This window comes from Papio anubis, chromosome 15, assembly GCF_008728515.1.
Source record: "Papio anubis isolate 15944 chromosome 15, Panubis1.0, whole genome shotgun sequence".
Lineage (NCBI taxonomy): Eukaryota > Metazoa > Chordata > Mammalia > Primates > Cercopithecidae > Papio > Papio anubis.
In genome coordinates this window covers 77,280,465-77,302,426 of record NC_044990.1, presented here as the reverse complement: position 1 = coordinate 77,302,426, position 21,962 = coordinate 77,280,465, and the positions used below count along the sequence as shown (strand labels likewise).

The following is a 21,962-nucleotide window of genomic DNA, read 5'->3' as shown; positions in this document are numbered from 1 at the left end:
TGTGGCTGGACACGCCTTCTTTGGGGGCGTTTCTTCACAGCACCTCTTGTCCTTACCAAGTTCTTCCTCCTGCCCCATTGCCATTAGGAATGTCTGTGTGTGTTTGTTTTCTGTGTTGTGAGCCATTCTGTTAGTATATTAGTGGGGTCTTGGTCTAAGTATTATATTTTTTTTTACTGTTGTTTTTAACAGCTTTATTATAAGTAAATATGTTTTAAGAAAAACTTAAAAATGTAGTTGTCATTGAGGTTTGGTTCTCTATATATCGACAATTTTGTCTTACAGCGATGAAATAGGCCAGAGATTTTTAATAGACTTGCTCTCTGTGAAGATTTTCTTTTTCTGTTAACATTGTTCTTTTCTGGGGATATTTGAGAAATTTTCAGAATTACATTTTATGTTAAGAAGTAAACATGTATGTTTTCTTTTTAAAAGAAGCAAATTTAGAATTTTTGCATTTTCCTCCTGTTAATATTTTCTGTTTTTCATTGAAATGTGGTAGGACTTAAAGTTCTCTAATCTTAACTGCATTATTTTTTATCACAACAGTAATTTTATATTTGAGTTTTGGAGCACTAAATGCAAGTATATACAAGGTGTCCTTATACCAGCAACATCTTCTACCTTGACTTGGATTCTCCCTGACTTTGTCCCATGAAGATGGGCAAACAACAAATTCTGTCACAGAAAGGCACTGTGCTGGGCTAGCTTCAGTTTTTGCAGTGACACCTACATCGCAAGATGGCATTTGGAGAATATTGTGCCAAGTAGAATAAAATGCCTCACAGCTTAAAACGGTGAATGTGAGAAGCTGCAGATTTCTGTCCCAACAAAATGTTTTAGAATCGGGTTTTGTGAAATGGTTAACTTAGTTTTTTTCAGTGGATATAAATTTAACTTCTTTAAAGAAAATCTTCCTACTTCATAAGCACCCTGTATATATTTGCATATAAAAGTGTGGACTGCCTTAAAAATAGATGGGCCGAGGAAAACGGGAGTGGAGATGGTGTGACTTTGCTCCATGCACTGTGGAAAGATATGCTCTGCTCTATACGAAAATTGCCATGGGTCTCTGCTGCATGTGAAACAGATCCTGAACTAGACTGTGAACCTTGTACATGTTTGCCATCCACGGTGGTCCAGTTTGATGAACACTGTGCCTCCTTATTGTCCCTTTGAAGTCACCCAGCAGCATGCAGTCAATGATAGTCCATGCATGTCCCTGTTCTCCTACACACAATAACACAGTGAGGGGGACGGTTGGCTCTGGGACAGGGGACAGGTGTCATTGCAGCCCTGGTCTCATTTTCATCTGCTCTGGTGATGGTACACAGCAGGAAGTTAGCTGTTTGATTGCTAACCCAAATCACTCTTCTGTTTTCTCTACTTGACTGCTGACAAGTTTAACAAAGTGTGTGGCTCTTCTCCTTCCTGCTTGGGTAAGAATAAAGGTGTTAAAACTCATATAATCCCTTCCATTGCATGTTTGTTCTCTGTGTCTTCCAATGCATTTTTTAATTAAAAAAAATATATACATGTCTTTTGCTCTTTCAGAACATACATAATCCAAAAAGATGAGTGACATTTTGACAGTTGTCAGAACACTAACCATTAGTACTGCATTGGAGTGATGCTTACTTTTTTCAGAGTAGCATCTCTAAAGTACTTTCTAAAAATAAGAAGGTCCCTGCTTTGGCCTGATTTTTGCTCCTGGGTCATCAGGTGCTTTGCCGTGAAGTGTGTGGGAGCTGCCGCCTGCCTGTGTCTCTGGCTGCTCCACCGCGCTTGGTCAGTGCATGGCCATCTCCCTCGTGCCATGCCCTGGCTTCACTAACGCTCCCCGTCTCGCTGCGGTGTAACACGTCTAACTTTTGCTTCTATCCCATTTCACTCATGTTGCAGGAACCAGGAGGGGTTGGGACCCATAGTTCATGATCGAAAGTCTCAGACATTGCCTGTTTCCCGTAACAGAACAGGAATGATGCATGCCAGATTGCAGCAGCTGGGCAGCCTGGATAACTCTCTCACTTTTAACCACAGTAAGTCCCATGACATGCCATCGTAACAGCCAGCCATCTCATGTGCCATCTCAGAGGGGAGAGCCCCAGGCCACACCTATCACATCACCAACTCGATTTTTCTTCCAGCTCAAAGCAAGTAGGATGAAGAGCTCATGGCACAGTTCCCTTCCTTGGAGGAGCGTCCTCAGCATTTGGGAGTGACACAATGTGGAACATGCTCAACTACAGCACGAAACCTAAAAGTGCCTGACCCTTTCCCCATCCCCAAAACAAAACTTAGCTGGGTCCATAGCCAGCCGTTCTCCAGTATTCTAAACATAAAGTTTGGATTCATCACCTGGAGCCAACTTAACGTTGGCTTTCCCCTGCGACTCTGAGAACATTCGGGATGGATTTCTTTCACCCCTCCTGATCCCGTGCATGTAATTGATCAAGCGTCCACATTCTGACATTCCAGCTCTGAATGGATGTTAATCCTTGCACTGCTGTGAAAACATAAAGCCCTTGAATCAATTTGTGAGGGTGTGGAAAAGCGTCCAATAACAAAGTGACTTTTTCTGTGTTTTCAGTGTGAGAAAGATATCAAGTGTGCTTGGAATTTCTGTAGACAATGGTAAGATTTAATCAGGTTGAAGTCTGCTTACGAGGCCGCTTCACTTGCAAGCCGAGACCTTTTTGTTCATCTTGCCTTCCTAACTTTGGGGCTTTCTAACTTCACAGTAGAGATTCTGCCAAAACAGGGGAGCATATTTTTAATTTACTTTTATCAATCAGCAGAGGGGACAAGGCATCGTGTGCTGTTTCTAGTAATTTAAGTGTTTTATCTTCTTAAGGGTTTCTCAGAGCGGAACACCTGAAAGATATCAACCATACAGCACTTGAAAAACTAATGAGATCATTTATAATAAATCTCATTTCTGCTAGCATTGTGTTCTCTAAATTGTTCCATCTCTTCTCCAAGCATGACACAGCTAGTTATTGTTTTATCTCAACAATTATTTGTTATTCCAAGTGCTGTCTTTAATACATGGTTATTAATATCCTTCCATCATGTCTAATAATAAATTCCATTCACTGTGATTTTTCACACCTTTTTTTAAAATACAGGCCAAGAGTAAAGGCAGTGTTCCCAATGCATTGTATTAATAATAGTTCAAAGTAAGACACCTGAGGAAACAAAACAAAGCAGCTTCCCACACCTCTGCCCCAGCAATGTAGGCATTATAAAGATTGTCCAGGTGCGGTTAAGTGTTAGGAAGATTGGCCGGGCGTGGTGGCTCACGCCTGTAATCCCAACACTGGGAGGCCAAGGCGGGTGGATCACTTGAGACCAGGAGTTCAAGACCAGCCTGGCCAACATGGTGAAACCCCATCTCTACTAAAAATACAAAAACTAGTCAGGCTTATTGACACACACATGTAATCCCAGCTACTGGGGAGGCTGAGACATGAGAATGGCTTGAACCTGGGGGGCTGAGGTTGTAGTGAGCCAAGACTGTGCCACTACACTGCAGCCTGGGTGACAGAACAAGACCCTATCTTGAAAAAAAAAAAAAAAAATCAAAAATGTTATGAAGATAGTCTCTATTGATAAAATCCCAGGCTTAATTTAGATAATGTCAGTCTGCCACACGCTGAGTTGGTAGCCATAAAATGCTAGTTCTGAGTTCTACAGTTAGTTGTAGAATGCACATTGAGTGACACCTGTAAGGCTACAGTACTTGATTTTTTAACATCTTTTCTGTTGGGGCTTTGACTAGCTCTGCAGAAAAGGAGTTGAAACAAAACCAAGAGTGTTGTTATTTTTAGTTTTTCTTTGCCATTTAGTAGCAGAAATTCAATCCCCACTGATAAACAGGATCTGCTGGACCTCCTTTGCTCAGATAATTTCTATAACACAGAGGCTAACTCACTATTGGTTGAAATAAATGCTTAAACTTTGAAGCACTTTTAAAAAAATCATAAGTACACCAGTGCTCCACCTCCAAAGATAGTCATTTAGGAAACACAGGAAACAAAAATTAAATGAATCGTCCACATGTGAATAAATAACCTTAATCCATGCGAATATGTAGCAGCTCTTCCCACTGCAAATGGGTTTTGTGGTGGTAACTTGAATTGGAGGAGAGAGACAGCTGGCCTGGTGCTGCTGCTGCTGCCAAAAGCCATCTTGTTAACATGGTTTATTTCCATTCTGTCTTCCTGCTACCCACAGAGCCCTGTCCTCCTGTCTCCCTCCTCTTTCATCAGTTTTCAGGGGCACACTGTCCTCAGTCACATTTCTCCTGCTTTGCCAGTAAATAACGTGTAGCTGATTCTTCTAGTCCTTGCCTGTGTTCCTACAATTCCTGTTCATCCGGAATTCGTTATCTCCTAAGTTGTTGCATCTCCTAGAACTCAGCCTTCTTTTATATCTCCAGTTCTCATTAAGTGTTTGAATTGCTTCAGCTTTTCCCTCCACTAGCTCTTTGAGCTCCAAATAGTCAATTCAGACAAAAAAACACAGAGAAGGGAGTGCATACTGTATGTACATGAACATGTATGTGTGTGTGTGTTATATATATGTACATGTTTGTTTACATCTCTACCTGGGTATTTTTTGGGAAATTTATGACCATATATGTCTTTTAAAAAAAAATTCCATTTAACAACAAATACAATACCTTCTGTTGGGCCAACCAATATGACATAGATCCAATATGTGAGAAAGTTGCCAGGGATCCCCAGGAATCCAAAATGAATTTATTTCGGAAGAGAATAAAAATAGGAAGAGTCCCTGTACATCTGCATTATTCATTTCCTCTCTTTCTGTAGAGTAGGAAAGGCTGTGTCAGAACTCAGCTTGACCAGCAGGGAGCAGCAGAGGCCCATGGGAAATGGAATCCTTTGTAGGTCTGTCCCCATCACCACTGGTAACAGGCCATGGAAGAAGGCACCACAGGCACTTCACATGGAACTCCAGCAAGAACCTGTCTTTACTCTTTAATTTTGATAGGAAATAGGATAGCAAATCCCCATGCCCAAATCCCATGATGGCCAAGTAGTCTTAGCTATTTGAAAAACACCCTTAAAAGACAGGTTTGTTGTTTGGACCATCACTCAGGTGTATGGAAAATAAACTTTAGAACACTTAGGCATTGACAAATTTAGTGTAATTTGTGCTCATTGTGTATCAGTGGAAGAGATTTGTGTCAAATGAAAAATTGAGAGTGATAGCACAAAACCACAAAGAGAAGGGAGGGTATACTGTAGGTACATGAACATGTATATGTGTATATATGTGCATGTCTATAAACCACATTATAAGGTGAAAACTTAGTGAAATGTGTTTGCAAATAAGTGGTACATTTGCAATATATATATAAAATAACACTATGTTTACTTTGATGTCACGTGTTCTAAGAATACATCAAGTTCATTTGCATAATTCACATTTCCCACTGGTGTAATGCAGGGAACACCAGCCAAGAGGTAGCAGCATGTAAAGAAAATCTGGATTTCTTATAATTTGATCTAAAAGGCAATTAAAGATTACTGGGTCAGGTTGCAGATAATATTTCAGATCAGAATCAGAAAGTATTTTCTAACTGAACTGGCCTTGAGTGGCATGTGCTGAGCTGCCTGTGAAGTTCATGTGGACACCTGCAGCTGGAGGTGTGCAAACAGACTGGAGGAGGCCCAGCTGGGGTATTGTCCAGGTCACTTAAGCATGCCATGAGGACTTGGATGGCGTGGCTTGTCGGGCCCCATTTAACTCTGAAATGTCTTTTTTGTCTATGAAGCACAAGCAAGAAAATGAATGTAGGCGATCATTAAATTCCTTTACTGTACATCATATTGAATTAATATGAAAAATACAGAGAATGTAGACATCTCTGAGTTAAAATATTTTCCAAAAGTTTTAAAGCATGGATAATATATCTTTAAAATTGGGTAAAATGTGCTTAGATGCTTTAAAAATATACTCAAAATAGTAATTAAATGTTTGTGGCCCGGCACAGTGGCTCATGCCTGTAATCTCAGCACTTTGGGAGGCCGAGACAGGCAGATCACTTGAAGTCAGAAGTTTGAAACCAGCCTGGACAACATGGTGAAATCTCGTCTGTACTAAAATAATAATAATAACAATAATAATAATACAAAAACATCTGGGTGTGGTGGTGGTACACGCCTGTAATCCCAGCTACTCAGGAGGCTGAGGCAGGAGAATCGCCTGAACCCAGGAAGTGGAGGTTGCAGTGAGCCAAGATCACACCACTGCACTCCAGCCTAGGTGACAAAGCGAGACTTCATCTCAAAAAAAAAAAAAAAAAAAAATTGTTTTAAACAAAACACTTATTTCCTTGATTCTGAGATATGTTTCCTTGATTCTGAGGCACATTTTTGCACATATTCTAGTATTTCTGAAGTTGGGTAGATCTTACACATTGCATTGGATATGGTAGTCTGTCATTGATTGGTGTTTCTTGCAGTTGATGGAGTCTCAGAGTTGAGCAGGTCTGATACAGTGTACGTTTAAAGTCAGTCATTTGTAATATCCTTACAGAGGACTTTAGGATGTGTGGTGTGTTTAAACCAAGTATTTTCACTTGGGGCCTTTACTTCCTATGAGGTCCCATTTTCGGATGCAACTCAACATTAGGTTTAAGAAAGCCACAGGGAAGAGAAGGCTGAGGGTATGACACCCACCTCCTGAAGTATAAACTCTTAGATTAGAGCTTGTGTCTCCACAAGGCATTCTGAGCTTATTTGTTTTCTTTGTGGATCAAAGGGCAGATATCAAATGATATAAATTTTGCCTTGGAGTATTACTATTTATTCTCTACTCTTTGCCAGTCTGTGAGGAAAACCTTTTTAGCAATAAAAATTGGATGGAAATGAATAATAGATTGTGCAGATGTTGACCAGTTTGATATTTTGCAAAAATGTTTGAACTCAATAAAACCATACACCATAAGTTAATATATATCTGGGAGACTAGGTCTTCTACATTTGAGAGTTCTTTCAGCAAGAAAATTCCTTGTTATTTGGTATTTATATTTTCGCATAAAACTTACTATGTTTCTGGATTCACGTTATAGGCTAGAGGGGGAAAAAGTCAAAATACAAACAAGAATTTTGGTTGCATAAAGAGTGAAGGCGGCTATCAAATGGAAGCGCTCCCTGTAGGAATGTCTCTGACCTGCTCTTCTATCCCAAACGTCCTCTGGTATTCAGGAAAGGCGTGTGGCCTCATGCTTCTGTCCTGCCCACCACATTACCTCTGATGTCATGGTGGTGGGGAGGGAGGGAGTTCACCAATGTGTCAGCATTCTTCATTTGAACCATGCAGGTAATGTGAGTTTGTAAAACAGGGTTAGGTTAATTCAGTGTAGACACATTTCATCCACGGTCCCTGAGTATTTGAAAGATTTGGGGACTTTAGAATAAGTCTCGTCAGAATGACAATAGAATGAAAATTGTATAAATTTGAGCAGCGAATCTGAAGGACTGTAAAGCAGCCGGGGCATGTGTGTCAGAGATAGCACGTCCATGGTCCATGCAGAAATCCCGCAGCTCTGTCCCTGAAGAGCCAGGCCCGAGGGAATCAGCGCAGTGCCCCAGGCACCACGGCCTCCTAGTGGAAATCAGTGTGCTTCACACCGTACTCCTTACTTGCCCGGGTCAAAAGCTGCTTAATCAGCTTTCAAAACGTTGCCAACCCTTAGTTTAAGAAATTTCTCTGCCCCTTCTTGGATTTACTAGCTCAGCTTCATTTTTCTGTGTTGGTCTATACCACGGTGATTGTTGATTCAAGGCTTCCTCCTGCGCAGCTCTGTTCCAGGCCTTGAGACAGTCTCAGTCTCTGTGACCGCTTCAGCCTCTCTATGCTGCCAATTATTTTTAGGGATTTAAAAAAATAGCACTAGCTCAGGAATCCTGCTGATTTCTTAGATGAAACAGTTGAAGGAAAAGCAAAGCATAACAAAATGTGGCTAAAAGGGCCATTTCTTTTAGATTCCTGTGTGACTCAGGCAAGCATACCAATTTCTGCATGAATCTGACTCTAAAGGAGAGTAGACGGTGTAATAACACTTCCCAGTACCATGTTTCCGTATGTGTATACATAATTATATAATAACTTAATTAGCATAGTCTATTGATGATATGTTTTAAAACAGCACATGGCCAAATTTTAATTTTTAATTGTTTCAGGCTTTCAGCCAGGAGTAGTTAAATTCTATGGGAGTTATTCAGGCTATCTCATTGGTAATGATCACCTAGATGCATTTCACCTGTTGGTGATCTAGACCGAGAAAAGGACAGTTCTTTGCAGAGAAAGAAATTAAAATAAAGCCAGTTCCTTGTTAAAATTGAACCCAGATGAAAACTCATTCAGGGCAAATGGTAGCCCTCAGGAAAGGATCCCTTGGACCTGTGTGATCATTTTGGTTGGTCTGATAACAGGTGCTGTATTTTTTGTGTGTGCTCTCTTACCACAGTATGTGATCACTTTAACAGTCATCATCGACCTGTTTTCCTCTTTCATTGTCTCTGTATCTTACCAAACAAACCTCGCTGAATAAAGTCATGCCTTGGCTTACCATCATGGCAGTTCAAGTGATATTAGTACCCCAACATACCCACCTTTCTTTTCTCTGGGAGATTTCGTACCCCAAAAGCAAAACATGAAATAGAACTAGCACGGTGCCAGATGTATGACAGATCCTCACTGAATCTGGAGAGGCGCTGGCCGTGCTGCAGAGTGGAAGTGATGCGATCCGCAAACAGGATCTCAGCACCACCTTGGTCAAAGCAAAGCAGCATTGGATCAAAGCACACAACAGTGTTTCTATCATATTTTAAAAAGCACTTCTGTAGCTTTTAAAGCTCTTCTGTAGCCTTTTAAAAACCCCTCTATAATTCTGACATTTAAGTCAGAATGATGTCATGCTAGTTAGTTACTTGATTTTCTCCCAATAATATGTACTATGATACAGTGACCTGGATGAGGAATTTGGAGTGTAGATTCTGGGTTGTTTTTTTTTTCCCCCCCATTACTGGTCTCAAGAACATTCCCTAGGTTTTCTGTTCTTCATTTTCTTGATCTGTGTACAAAATGTCCTCCTCTCTGGAGTATTAGGAAAATTACTTAAGTAATAAGCGTTGCTTTATTTTTGCTCCTTGGAGAAAGACATTACATGGTGTTTTATTATATTGCCATCTTTCTTTGTAATCTAGATCAATACTGTAACATCTTTGCATCCCTGTATGTATTTCTGCTAATGCATACCATTTCATAATTTAATATCTCTACTTGTATGTCAAGTTGCATTTATATCAGTACTAAATTGGTTTTCCCACGTATAGAAGATTTCTGTTTGTATTTAAATTATGTGTGACTAAGCTAAATTTAAATGACAGATTCTTCAAGTCCTTTTCTTTTTCTAAGCATTTCTTTCAGACATGTTGGCTTTTATGCTTTTTCTTAAAGCGAGTAGAATACTATGCACAGCACAGTCAACTCTTGATTATCATTCACGAGCCTTGCTGATAACGGATCCTGATGTTATTGACTTAACACCTCCGTAGCACTCACTGTGTGCCAGGCACTGTTCCAAGAACTTCACAAATATTAGCAAATTTAATCCTCACCACAACCCTTTGAGGTAGATACTGTATTATCCCCATTCTACAGATGCGGCAACTGAGGTTATAAAGAGGCCAAATAACTTGCCAAGGCCACACAGCTGGTGAGTGGCAGAGTGGGACTCAGTGAGCAGCAGACTGATCTCAGGCTCATTTTCTTAACCTGTGTTGTGCTGCTACCTCCGTCTACATGGGAAACTTTGGAAATCTTAGCCTCCGCCAGCACTCCTGCTGGATAGCAGAATCGATCGACCCCTGTCTTGGTCCAAGTCCTGTCTCCACTGTTTACTGCCTGTATGACTTTAGACAAGTTTAGCCTTTCTATGCCTTTATTTCCTTATCTCTACCAAGGGTTCAACAATGTTCATACTTCATAGGGCTGTTGAGGGATTAAATGAGAGAATATGTGTAAAGTTCATAGAATCGTGGCTGGTACACAGCAAGTGCATAATAAATGTTTGCTGCAGTTATTGCCCTTTCAGAGTGGGAAAAAAGTTATAATTGAATTGAAACCTTATTACTACTTTCTCCCTTCCTTCCTTCTCCCCACGGCCCCCCCCCCCCAAAAAAAAAGGCAAACACGGAGACAAGCTTCCAAAGTGGGCCTTCTGGTAAATAATCAAAAGTTGACTGTGCCTACCCCATCCTGCCAGCCTTGCCTTCTGAACCACTGGGCAGTAATCTTGTGTTGTAATTCATGCAGGCTACGGCCACTCGGACGCAGATGTTCTGCACCAGTCATTACTTGAAGCCAACATTGCTACTGAGGTTTGCCTGACAGCTCTGGACACGCTCTCTCTATTTACATTGGCGTTTAAGGTTTGTATCAATCAGCTGTTCGTGGTCGAGTTTTACCTTCCACATTCATTCTGCTTGGTAAGCTCAACCAGCGTAAACTGACTATGTTGCATTTGTACTTCCGCAATTGTTTTTGTCCCTGTAAGGAAACCATTAATCTTTAAATTCCTGTAATGAAATCATTTTACAGTGAATGGCTTGAATGCCCTGAAATAAAATTTAACTGGTCAGTGTGTGCTGCGTGCTTGGGCATGATGGAAACATGATCTCTGGAGGCAGTTAACTTTTGGCTGGAACTTTGAGGATTATGAATATAGGCACCTAATCAGGCATTTCTGCCTTGAATATCTTTAAATATATCCAAATGTTATAGCATTTAAATTAGATTTTTATGTAGAAAGGAGCAATAAATACAAACACATTCATTTTTCAGTTTTTTATCAGTTACTACATTAAACGATAAAAACATTTCGGAGATGGAAAATGAAACTTTTTTTTTTTTATTGTTTTTAAGTTTTAGCAAGTAATATTCAAGTAGGTGGAGATGGACTCTTCAGCCACTCCTGTTTTTAGGAACCGAATACTTCTCATTCTTGCTAAACGATTACTTCCATTTCTAGCATAGAAAGGAGAAATTGAATGAGTGTTTAATATGCCATAAATATTGGAACAGTTTGCTTATCTGCAAGGGTATTTGGGAAATAGAACCAAAGTCATTCTCTGCTTTACTTGTCTCCACTACTCCTAAAGCACATTCCTTTATTAGGAAGAATAATGATAGTTTTCCTGACATTGTGTCACTTTATTATTATATACCTTTACTCTCTTCAGACGCCATCCCACTCTTGTCCCCATGAAGCTCATTCCTAGGAGCCCAGTTGAGAGATGGGGAAATGAGCTTGAATGAAGTGAGCTCAGGGGTAGGAGTGCCTCATTACCTGGTGCCTCTACTACGGGGGCTCTCAGACTGTGGTGTCCAGGCCAGCGTGTCAGAAATGGAAATCCTTGGGCCACTACCCAGACCCACTGAATCAGAAACTCTGGGCATGAGACCTGAACATCACAGTGGCTCTGCTAGAAACATGAAAGAGGCTTTGGAACCTCTCTTTTCTTGTGGGTATTTTTAGTTAAAAATTCTTAGTAAATAGGCAAGGAAGGTTTTAAAAGTAAATGTCTGGCCATGCGTACCTGTATCAGTCTCAAACATGAATCATTAAGTTCAGAACAGCAGTGGCAACACCTTCTTCCCCTCTCTGCCTGTGCCCCACCAGGTAAATAAGCAGGAAATTCTGGAGCTGCAGAGCAGCATGGGGTGAGCTCCAGGCACACGGGGCACAAGCGCAGTCTGAGTGCACCTATGAGAACAATGACGGTTTCCTTACCCAGCAGCCTGCAGTTCTAATTCAGCCCCCTTCAAGTTTCTCACTTAATAGTAAAGAAGAGAGGCCCGGCGAAGTGGCTCACGCCTGTAATCCTAGCACTTTGGGAAGCCAAGGTGGGCTGATCACGAGGTCAGGAGATCGAGACCATTCTGGCCAACATGGTGAAACCCCGTCTCTACTAAAATGCAAAAAACGTAGCCAGGCGTGGTGGTGTGTGCCTGTAGTCTCAGCTACGGGAGGCTAAGTCAGGGGAATCACTTGAACCCAGGAGGCAGAGGTGGCAGTGGGCCAAGATCACGCCGCTGCACTCCAGCCTTGCGACAGAGCAAGACTCCGTCTCAAAAAAAAAAAAAACCAGAGTGGTAAAGAAGAGTATTTGTCACTATTCCTGGATCTCTAAATATCTGGCCTCCAGTCTGGGAATGGGAGGGTAGTAGGGGCTCAGATGTGAACTCCAGGTTAACAGTAAGCACTTTTACCTGTGTTTGCTCCTCACTGGTCCTGTGGCAAAGAGCCTGATCCCTGAGACACCCAAGGAAAATTGAGCTTCTAGAGCTAAGGTGATCTCTGACCAGGTTTATATGCCTGCATGCAAAAAATGTTTCCAGTTTAAAGCTCAGCACCCCCACTAGAAGGTAGGCGAATGGATGGTGCGCTCTGTGGCATTACTGGATGTTGGGCCGTGTGGTAAGACAGTCTTCCCTGGCTTAGACTCACAGATACGAGAGGCTCATTAGCACCGCAGCCACTGGGATCTTTCTTTGCAAATATTTACTCAGTTGAGGTATCAGTTGGACCATATCAGAAGAGAGAGAACAGTGAGTGAGCTGGCATAATTCAAGAAAGTCATCTTTAACAGGTATAGCTCTGTGGTTACTGACTCTCTTAATTGGCTACATCTAATAGATTGCCAAAGACAATCCAGAACTCAATTTCCTAGTAAGATAAAATGTTTGAAAGATTTAAACCCAGAATTCTGGTTATTATTATTACATTAGCTTCCTGCTATGTACTGAGTGCCTTCTGTGCCTCAGGCATTAATCTTCATAACAGCTCTGCCTGATAGATCGAATTATCCCACATTTTATGGATGACGAAATTGTGGCTGGGAGAAATTAGGAAATTTGCCCAAGATCTCTACACAACTGGTCTGTCCAAAGGTCTTGTTCTCCACTAAGTCAGATGTGTGTGAGTGTGCTTGTGTGTGAGAGAAAGATGGAGTTGAGTAAAGATCAAGGTATTTGAATGATCTCTTATGCAGACAGAAGAAAAACATTACCAAACACTTAGCAGATATCAGATATATACAAATCTGGACACATTCACACATGTTATCTCACTTAGTACATAAAAGGGTTTGTTTTGTAAACAGATTGTCACATGCAGAAAAATATGGTTTTTCTAATGTCTGTTATTAACACAATCCCAAACCAATGCTGGCCTTCAAGTAGTTTATGATATTTTTAATGTGTTCACAGATTTAATCTGTAAATGTGTTTTTAGCAGTTCCATTTAGTACCTCTTCTTGATCTGAACTGAGCAGTGAGAACTAACACATAATCAGGAGCAATAGGAACCAAGACAGGGAGGAGCACATGGGCAGCCGGAGGCTTGCAAGGCAGCTTGTGATCTGCTTTGCTCAACCATGAGCCTGGTCTGCAGACACATGGGGCTTAGGTCATCTTAGTGATTGGCAAGCATCTGTAACAGAAATGGCTCTTCTCCAAACTGATTTTTTAATGTTATTTTACAATAATTGTGAACATAATGATAAATGCTGTCTGACTGGGAAGAGTTTGCTGTCTTAAATTAACTTTGTTCCAGTTACCTGATTTGGACACCCAAGGTTTGTTTTCCTCTGTGTTCCTGGATCTTTTAGAAGTTACTGATGCTGAGCATTCATTTGCTGAAAGGCCCGTCTCCTGGATTAAGCTCCATAAGAGACCATGTTACAATGGTCAAACCTGAATCCAAGACAGAGAATTCCTGGAGAAGCAGGCTCCACTTTATTGCTAGAAATAAGCCATGCCTTTATATTATTCTAATGTGTCATTTAATTTCCTAAGTGAAAATTTCCCATCTTCAGCAAGAGTCTCTAGGGATAAAAAGATAGAAATAAGATACCCTGCCTTGTTATCTGTGGATATTTCTGAGTGGAACAGTTAAGGGTGATTTTTGTTTTGCTCTTTTTGCCCCCTGTGGGCCTTTCTGAATGTTCAAAGATGTGTTTGTATTTAGTGTATGTTACCTTCTATTTGATGAGAAAGCAGCAGGGAGACACAGAAAAAGAGGGAAGAAAAGTGACTGGAAAATAAAGGCAAGTAGCTAGGAAACTGTCCCTTTTGTCTGGGACAAAAGGTCCTTTATTCATTTAAATGGAGGTTATTTAAGTCTTTTTTAAAATAAATTTTATTGTATGTATTTGAGGTTTACAACAGGTTATGGGATACATAATGTAAATGAGCTTTAACTCCATTCTTGCAAACAAGTTTTGAGATGAGAGCTAAAGAGGACTAAATCCTGAAAATGAGAAGTAAAGGCCATGACCATAGAGAGGAAAAGGAGGAGAAATTGAACTCAAGTAGAGAAACATGGGAAAAATAGAGAAACATTAGAAAAATGGGCCAGTTCAGATAGCAGAAGTGGGAAGCTTGGGAATTTTTGTAGAAACCATATCTCCTGGATAGCAAAGAGTGCCAAGAAAATGAAAGGTCACCTCCAGATTCACCCAAAACTTAATCCAGTCATAATTAGGAATGTAAATACATTGGAGAAAAGCAAGGCTTTCAAACTACAGCTCCTGAGAAAATGGCGTTCATAGATAAAACTTGTAAGCAGTTCCTCAGACACTGGAAATCACTTTTTTTTGTGTGTGTGAACAGCTGCTCATAGTTGAGAATTAGATCATATTCATTTAAATAGTTCTACTTTCTGCTCATTAAATTGCTCCCCTTTCACATGATGGAGTTCAATATGGTACCGTAGTATTTCATGATAGAAAGATCACTGTGAATTCCAGGTGTTCTGTCAGCTGTGATATATCCACAATTCACTGGACCTAAAAAAACCAAAAACTTACTCCTTGAGGAAAAATTTCCCTCCAACAAGGCAAGGTAGATGTTGCTCTGAAACTATGACTGCAAGCATAATTTCCTATGTAGCAAAATCATATGGACGTAAGTTACCCCTGTTCATTTGGCCGAATTGTAAGATTGGTTTGAGATACTGGCCTCTTGACATTTTCTTTTCTTTATAAATATCAAATCTGCCTACTTATGCAGAATGCACACACATATCGTTCCCCTGCAGAGCTTTGTTCAGACAGCTTGTCCATGTTGGAAAGCGGTGCTCTTCAGTGTCGTGCACATTTAGACACGAAGCTCATCCTGGCTGCTTGCTGGGCCACACCTCTAGCTGCTGTGTATATTCTGCAGTTGATGGGAGTTGTAGCCAACCAGGCTTCCAAAGTGTTTAATTTGTGTGAATTTTCTACTGACACAAGGAAATCTTGAGTGACTAGAAGCAGATTATAGTCTTCTTTTCTTTGATAAGTAAAATCCACAAATGTTAAAACCATGCTAGATATCACCTACTGAGCTAGACCACAGTACGCATCAGATGGTTTCTCCACTTGATCTCACGTCTTCACAGTCACTGTTCAAGGTCAGTTTTAGGGTCATCGTTTTACAGATGAGGATGCTGAGACTCAGTTTACCTGGCAAATTCACACCCATAATAAGTGGTACCTGACCAAAGCCTGTACATTTTCCACCTTCCCAAACTCTCTGATTATTCATAACTTAGCAGAGTGCCTTAGAGGCCCGGGAAGATCACCTTTCCCTTTTCGAAGCCCTGGTTCATATACCTTACTTGAGTATTTTTTCCCATCTATAATTAACGCATACCTGTGATGGCACTTCCCTGTTGGAATTAAGATGTCACAAATGACACCTCTGTATCAGCTGCTAGTAGACAGTAAAAATGAGTACATATTAATAAGTAGAAGCCCAGTCAGTACTAAGCAAGTGTTCCTTTCAACTGTATTATAGTTTGCTGGGAGGCTTAGCCTCAAAACATAAATGTATTGATAGTTCGTTCTACAAAAGAATTCTGTACTTTCCTAGAGGATTCAAGGCAGAGTTTGTTTAAAGAAGTGTAAGTTGTCTTAATACTTAGAAAATGTACTTCTTGAGCCTGAAATTGCGTGAAACCTACTAGAGGTGACTGGTATGTCTAACAAAGCCGTCGATGTCTGTTTTCAGAACCAGCTCCTGGCTGACCATGGACATAATCCTCTCATGAAAAAAGTTTTTGATGTCTACCTGTGTTTTCTTCAAAAACATCAGTCTGAAACGGCTTTAAAAAATGTCTTCACTGCCTTAAGGTCCTTAATTTATAAGGTAAGTTGCTTCATGGGTGATGGTTAGAAGTTTTCCTCCTTCCCCCGGAATTGAAGGGTACATTACCAAGCACTGACCTGTCTGTGGTTTATCTGCTTCCTCTCATCCTGTCTAGTTTCCCTCAACATTCTATGAAGGCAGAGCCGACATGTGTGCGGCTCTATGTTACGAGATTCTCAAGTGCTGCAACTCCAAGCTGAGCTCCATCAGGACTGAGGCCTCCCAGCTGCTCTACTTCCTGATGAGGAACAACTTCGATTACACTGGAAAGAAGTCCTTTGTCCGGACACATTTGCAAGTGCGTGTGGTTTAGCTTTCCAATACGGATTTACTCTGTGCAATCCTGCTGTATCAGGAAAACTTTGAGTATCACATTGACCAATTTCCCTTGTCATAAAGATACTGCAAGATCTGGAAAACTGGGAAGCCACATCTGCTGGCTTGGTTTACTTCACGCTCCATTACTATAAGATCTGGGCCCGAGATGCGTTTCTGTTGGTGAATTGACATTTAAATATTGAATCAATATGGGACTGATTAAAATTCCGTTGCATTTTCCTTTGAAGCTGTATGAAATATGCAATGGGTAGACTGTCCTTTGCAATACTTTATCAGAACATGGATATATTAACTATGCCACGGGAGGGCTCTGTCTTATCTAATACTCACATAGGTATTAGAACCTATGTGAGGATGCTTAATAGTAAACATTTTAGGTAAGAAACAAAAAGCCCAACTGAAGTGGTTCTTTTCTGTCCTCTATCTACTGACACATCTGCTCTCTCTCCAGAGTTAAAGCATCCTAAATTCTCTGCTCTGAGAGCCAGCCAAGATAATGACCAAACTTCCGTATTGTTGTAAACTCTCTTTTTCTACAAACACATGGTAGAGATCCCTCTTCCATCTCTGCATTTTACCCTTTTTTTTTTTTGGAAACAATATTTGTGGTCCACGTAGCATTCATGGATACAACCATGAACAAAACCACCCTCTCCCAGCCCTCATGGAGTGTAGTCTAATGGAGGTCACAGACAAGCTCTGGAACTCTTAGAGCACAAGTGTGACCACTGCTGTTGTAGAGGAACTTGAGTGGATCAGGAGGGGCACCCGGAGGATGTGAAGGATGCATAGGGCTCATGGTTGAAGAGTGGTGAGCGTGTTCCAGGCCACAGTAAACCACGGGGAAGCACTCGTCTGGGCAACTAGACACGTTCCTTACTGCAGAGTTTAGAATATGGGTGAGAAGGAGTTGAGGAGGACCCATGGTTGCATATCCAAATCGTGGCGTATTTGGACAGATCTTCTGGACTCCAGTGTTGGTGATGGGTCAAGGCTAGTCTAGACCTCAGCTAGGGAGACCATTGTCAAAGCTAGGTCAGAGAGGATGCTCTCCTAGACCAGGGATGGTGAGGTCAGAAGGAAGAGGAGATTGAGTTGACAACATTTGGTGACCAATTGTACCTGGGTGTGGTGAAGGAAAAGGATAAATAAAGATGGCCTCCATGCTTTAGCTCAAGCAATTGGGTAAAGGCAGTGCTATTCATAGAGCCAAAAAAAGACAGCACCCCTCCATGGCATAGTTAATATATCCATGTTCTGATAAAGTATTGCAAAGGACAGTCTACCCATTGCATATTTAATACATGTAAGTTCAAACTGAAAACTGAGAAAGAAATCATGTCTTCCTCTTGGTTGGAGAAGGTAATAGGTAAGTGGATGGGCTTATCTCATTCTCCTCCTCCCTTTGCTCTCCTGATCGGCATTTTGCTTTGCAAACAATGTTTTTTAAGGCTAGCAGAATCACTTTCTGGAATTACTCTTAAAGGGGAAGAAAGTACCTCAGACATTGTTTCCCACACTGGAGTGACCCCTGCTCGAAGCACCCCCCCAGCCCCCACTGTCCCCTGTCCTCAGGCACATCCTGACTGAACACAGAAGCCCAGCCTGGGCAGTCATTTGAAGGCAAATTGATTTGCTCATGTTTGTGTGTCCCTAAGGTCATCATATCCGTCAGCCAGCTGATAGCAGACGTTGTTGGCATTGGGGGAACCAGATTCCAGCAGTCCCTGTCCATCATCAACAACTGTGCCAACAGTGACCGGCTCATCAAGGTGGGTAGCTTGGCCCATGTTAGTTTCACCCCAAGACTCTGCCTCAGCACCTGAGGTGCATATGGACAGGCAGAAAACAGAGGACGCCACGTGTCCTTTCTTCTTCCACCCTTGTTTTAGCACACCAGCTTCTCCTCCGATGTGAAGGACTTGACCAAAAGGATACGCACGGTGCTAATGGCCACCGCCCAGATGAAGGAACACGAGAATGACCCGGAGATGCTGGTGGACCTCCAGTACAGCCTGGCCAAATCCTATGCCAGCACGCCTGAGCTCAGGAAGACATGGCTCGACAGCATGGCCAGGATCCACGTCAAAAACGGCGATCTCTCGGAGGTAGCCCTGCCAGCCGCTTGATCGGGTTTTTGATAAACAAAACAAAACAACAAACAAAAAAACAGTGAGGCCCCATTCACTAAAATAAGCCAGTTTTGAGAAAAATTATCCCATGAATCAAAAACCAACTAAAAATGTACAAAACTTTAAATAGTATGAGACTCAGGGTGACTTCATAGTTAGTTGAGCATTTTAATAATTTAAAACAAATTGTAAGAGGTTATTTTTGCCACTGAAGAGCAATTGTTTAAACTCTTAAACCTATTCATACAGTTTCCTGCTAATTAAAATACACATCAAAACTCCTCTGTAGTTCTAAAATTCGGCTATTTTATGATAAAATGAATTCCTCCTGTTATTCAAGGTCATGGCAGGTGTTGCTTTCTCCTGCGTGAGGTAGTCCATTTCCTTTTGTGGATGCAGTAGGTATTCCAGCACTCCCTTGTCTGCAGAGCTGATGTGTTTCCATATGTAGACTGCATGGCCGGGAGTTGGGTGTGTGGGCTCCAGTACAAGTAATATTGGACTTTGAATCCAAGATCCAATATTAACTAACTCTGTGACATTGAGCCAGTTTTTTAACCCTTCTGTTGCTCAATGACATCATCTGTAAAATGGGGAATTGGAGAAAACAGTTGGCTGTAAGGCAGTCTGTGCTCCCAGGAGAACTTATTCAGTGTCTGTGCCTGAGATGTTTAGGTATGATGGACGGTATTACTATAGCAAGCAAGTTTTGACTTTTAAACTTTTATAACCGTTTGAATTAATAAACATACTCTGAGTCTGAAAATTTTAACTATATTTACATATTTATTTTTCAAGGAGTTCAATATGCTAAAAAGTACACATTAACATGACAGTTTTGTTTAACTATAAATTTAATGTAAACCACACATTGGCCATAATAAAAAGGAATAACTAAGAGAAGTAATTTTTCTATGGTTCTAAGAATTTAAGATTCTTTAATGACCTATGTGGCCTAGGTCTCAAGAAAAAAAAAAAAAAAGAAAGGAAGAACTCATTGAGCTTCAGCTGTTCCTCTGTGAATTAGTTTTACATGGCTGCCGTAACAAAGTACCCAGACTGAGTGGCTTCACACAGAAATGTATCCTCTCACAGTTCTGGAGGCAGAAGTCCAAGATTGCAGTGGCAGCAGGGTCGCATCTCCGAATGTCCTCAGGGAGAACCTGTTCCATGCCTGTCCCTGAGCTCTTTGTGTGGCCAGCAGTCTTGATGTTCCTCGGCTTGTAGCCACATCCCTCCAGTCGCTGCCTCCGTGGTCTCGTGGCATCCTCCCCCATGTGTCTGGGTCCCTGTGTCTCCTCTCCTCTTCTGTGACACCAGTAATGTTGAATTTAGGGCCCACTACACACCAGTATGACCTCATCTTAACTAATTACACCCACACAGAGTCTGTTTCCAAATAATATCACATTGTGAGGTCTCAGGGAGGCCATAAATTTTGGGGGGACACCACCCAACCCAGTATACCCAGTGAATAGGGGACAAAAGCAGCTAATTTATAAGATTTCTTACTGCCCTTGCCGTGTCTGGTTTTGTGTATGTGCTGAGAAACCCGTCATGTACTTTCCTGCCTGTTCAGTGCATGTGACCCTGCTGTGCACTGCAAGAGGGACACACGTGGGAGGCATGGACTCTGCCTCTGAGGACTGGACAGTGCATAACTCCACTCTCCAACAGACTTCTCTCTGCACACATCAGAGTACATGCCACACTGCTGACATTCGTTGACACATGTGCACGTGGAGCAGCCTCTGCCGGTGTCTGTTGGCTAGCTAGGGGTGAGGGTCTAGATGAGGGCACCACGCGGTGGCACTCACCCCGCTGACAGGCACAGAACCGCACGCATTAGAACCTTGCAGCGGGTTCACTTCCAACAGCTGTCTTTGATCTTTATAACACCATGGCAATTTGGTGAAAATAATTTCTTTTTTCTTTCAATTTAAGATATGTATAATGTTACCGATTTAAGGTTAAAGTATGATTTTTATTTAGAATTTTATGTTTGGAAACAATTATAACTTGCTGTTAATTTTTAAGTCAAGCAAAAAATATATTAGCACCTGAAATTTGGAAAAGGCTGCTTTTATCTTCTACTTTACAAATGTAATAATTCTATATAGAAACAAGTTTTAGCAAATTTATTGCCATTTATCTCAACTCCCAATTAATTTCAAATTTTCAGCTTTTGTGAGTGGCTCCACTCCTTTCAAAAGGGAAGATGTCAGCTATTAGAAACACTAGCTGGTGCATTGAGATCTAATATATACGTTCATACATTGATTAGGTTTCTGTTTGTGTGGGACATTATGACATGCTGTTATGAATGATGATTCTGAGGCGTGTGTCTTCTATTACAGGCAGCAATGTGCTATGTCCATGTAACAGCCCTGGTGGCAGAATATCTCACCCGGAAAGGTAAGGAATTATTCCCATGTTTCGTGACATTAATTAGTATAAAACCATACAAAGCAGCAGACAAGTGAGAGCCATTCAGGAAGATTGGAAGGTGGGAATTTGTGTGTTTGTGAAGTGGATTCATTGTTTTATCCCCTGGCGTGATGTTTGCTTGAATTGGTGGGCACAGCAGAAATTCCAGGACCAGACAGAAAAGTAGATGACATGTTGTCATGTAACCTCCTCTGACAGCTTCACTCTGCAAAAACTAGTTAATGAGTTTTGCATCTGGCCAAATCTAGAGCTAAGAAGATACTTTTCCCTTAAGATAGTTCCCACTGGAGCGATTAGGCAATCAAGAAGTTGTAACGGGAGATGATCAGACAGCATTTCTGCAACGCAGCCCAGCTGGCTTGATTGTCTGAGAGGGCAGCCTTTCTGGTGGAAACCTTGTCTCCCAGAGGACGGAGAGGGGGCAAGGCATGATGCTGCATTTGTGCACTCTGCGTTTGTTCCCAGATGAGCAGGCCGTGAAGCCTTTCACAGGTTCCCTGTGGTTAAACAGCAGGTGCACATTTCCACTCCACAATCAGCACAGCCCCAAATGGTGACATTTATTTTTGGAATACTGAGGTTCTTAGAAAAGCTGGTAGTCTGCATGAGTTACATGGGAGAAACAGCAGCACCAGATCTGGGCTAACGAGGAATAGACGTACGAAGTGAGAAATAGTGTGAAACCAAAGATGCCGAGGCCACAAACTATATTTCTGGTGCAGCTGGCTATTCGGAATGAAACAGCAGAGCCCCAAAGAGAAAAATTTGGAAAGGGCTCCATGTTCATTTAATACCAGTACTATTTCCTGTCGA

General features: G+C 41.4%; 1 protein-coding gene across 40 annotated transcripts in view; it reads left to right on the top strand.

Annotated features, from left to right (window-relative positions):
- The window catches only part of DOCK9 (dedicator of cytokinesis 9), a 299,896-nt gene that overhangs the window by 242,402 nt on the left and 35,532 nt on the right, over positions 1-21,962 (top strand). For 21 of the 40 annotated variants that reach the window (XM_009192140.4, XM_031655623.1, XM_031655620.1 and 18 more), the window contains 7 exons: positions 1,903-2,039; positions 10,354-10,469; positions 16,093-16,230; positions 16,346-16,528; positions 18,228-18,341; positions 18,462-18,677; positions 21,059-21,116. In XM_009192140.4, coding sequence (XP_009190404.3) covers positions 1,903-2,039; positions 10,354-10,469; positions 16,093-16,230; positions 16,346-16,528; positions 18,228-18,341; positions 18,462-18,677; positions 21,059-21,116 — 962 coding nt within the window. Of the gene's footprint in view, positions 1-1,902; positions 2,040-2,590; positions 2,635-10,353; positions 10,470-16,092; positions 16,231-16,345; positions 16,529-18,227; positions 18,342-18,461; positions 18,678-21,058; positions 21,117-21,962 lie in introns of all 40 variants that reach the window. The other 19 variants (XM_003914024.5, XM_003914026.5, XM_031655631.1 and 16 more) reach the window with 2 other exon arrangements.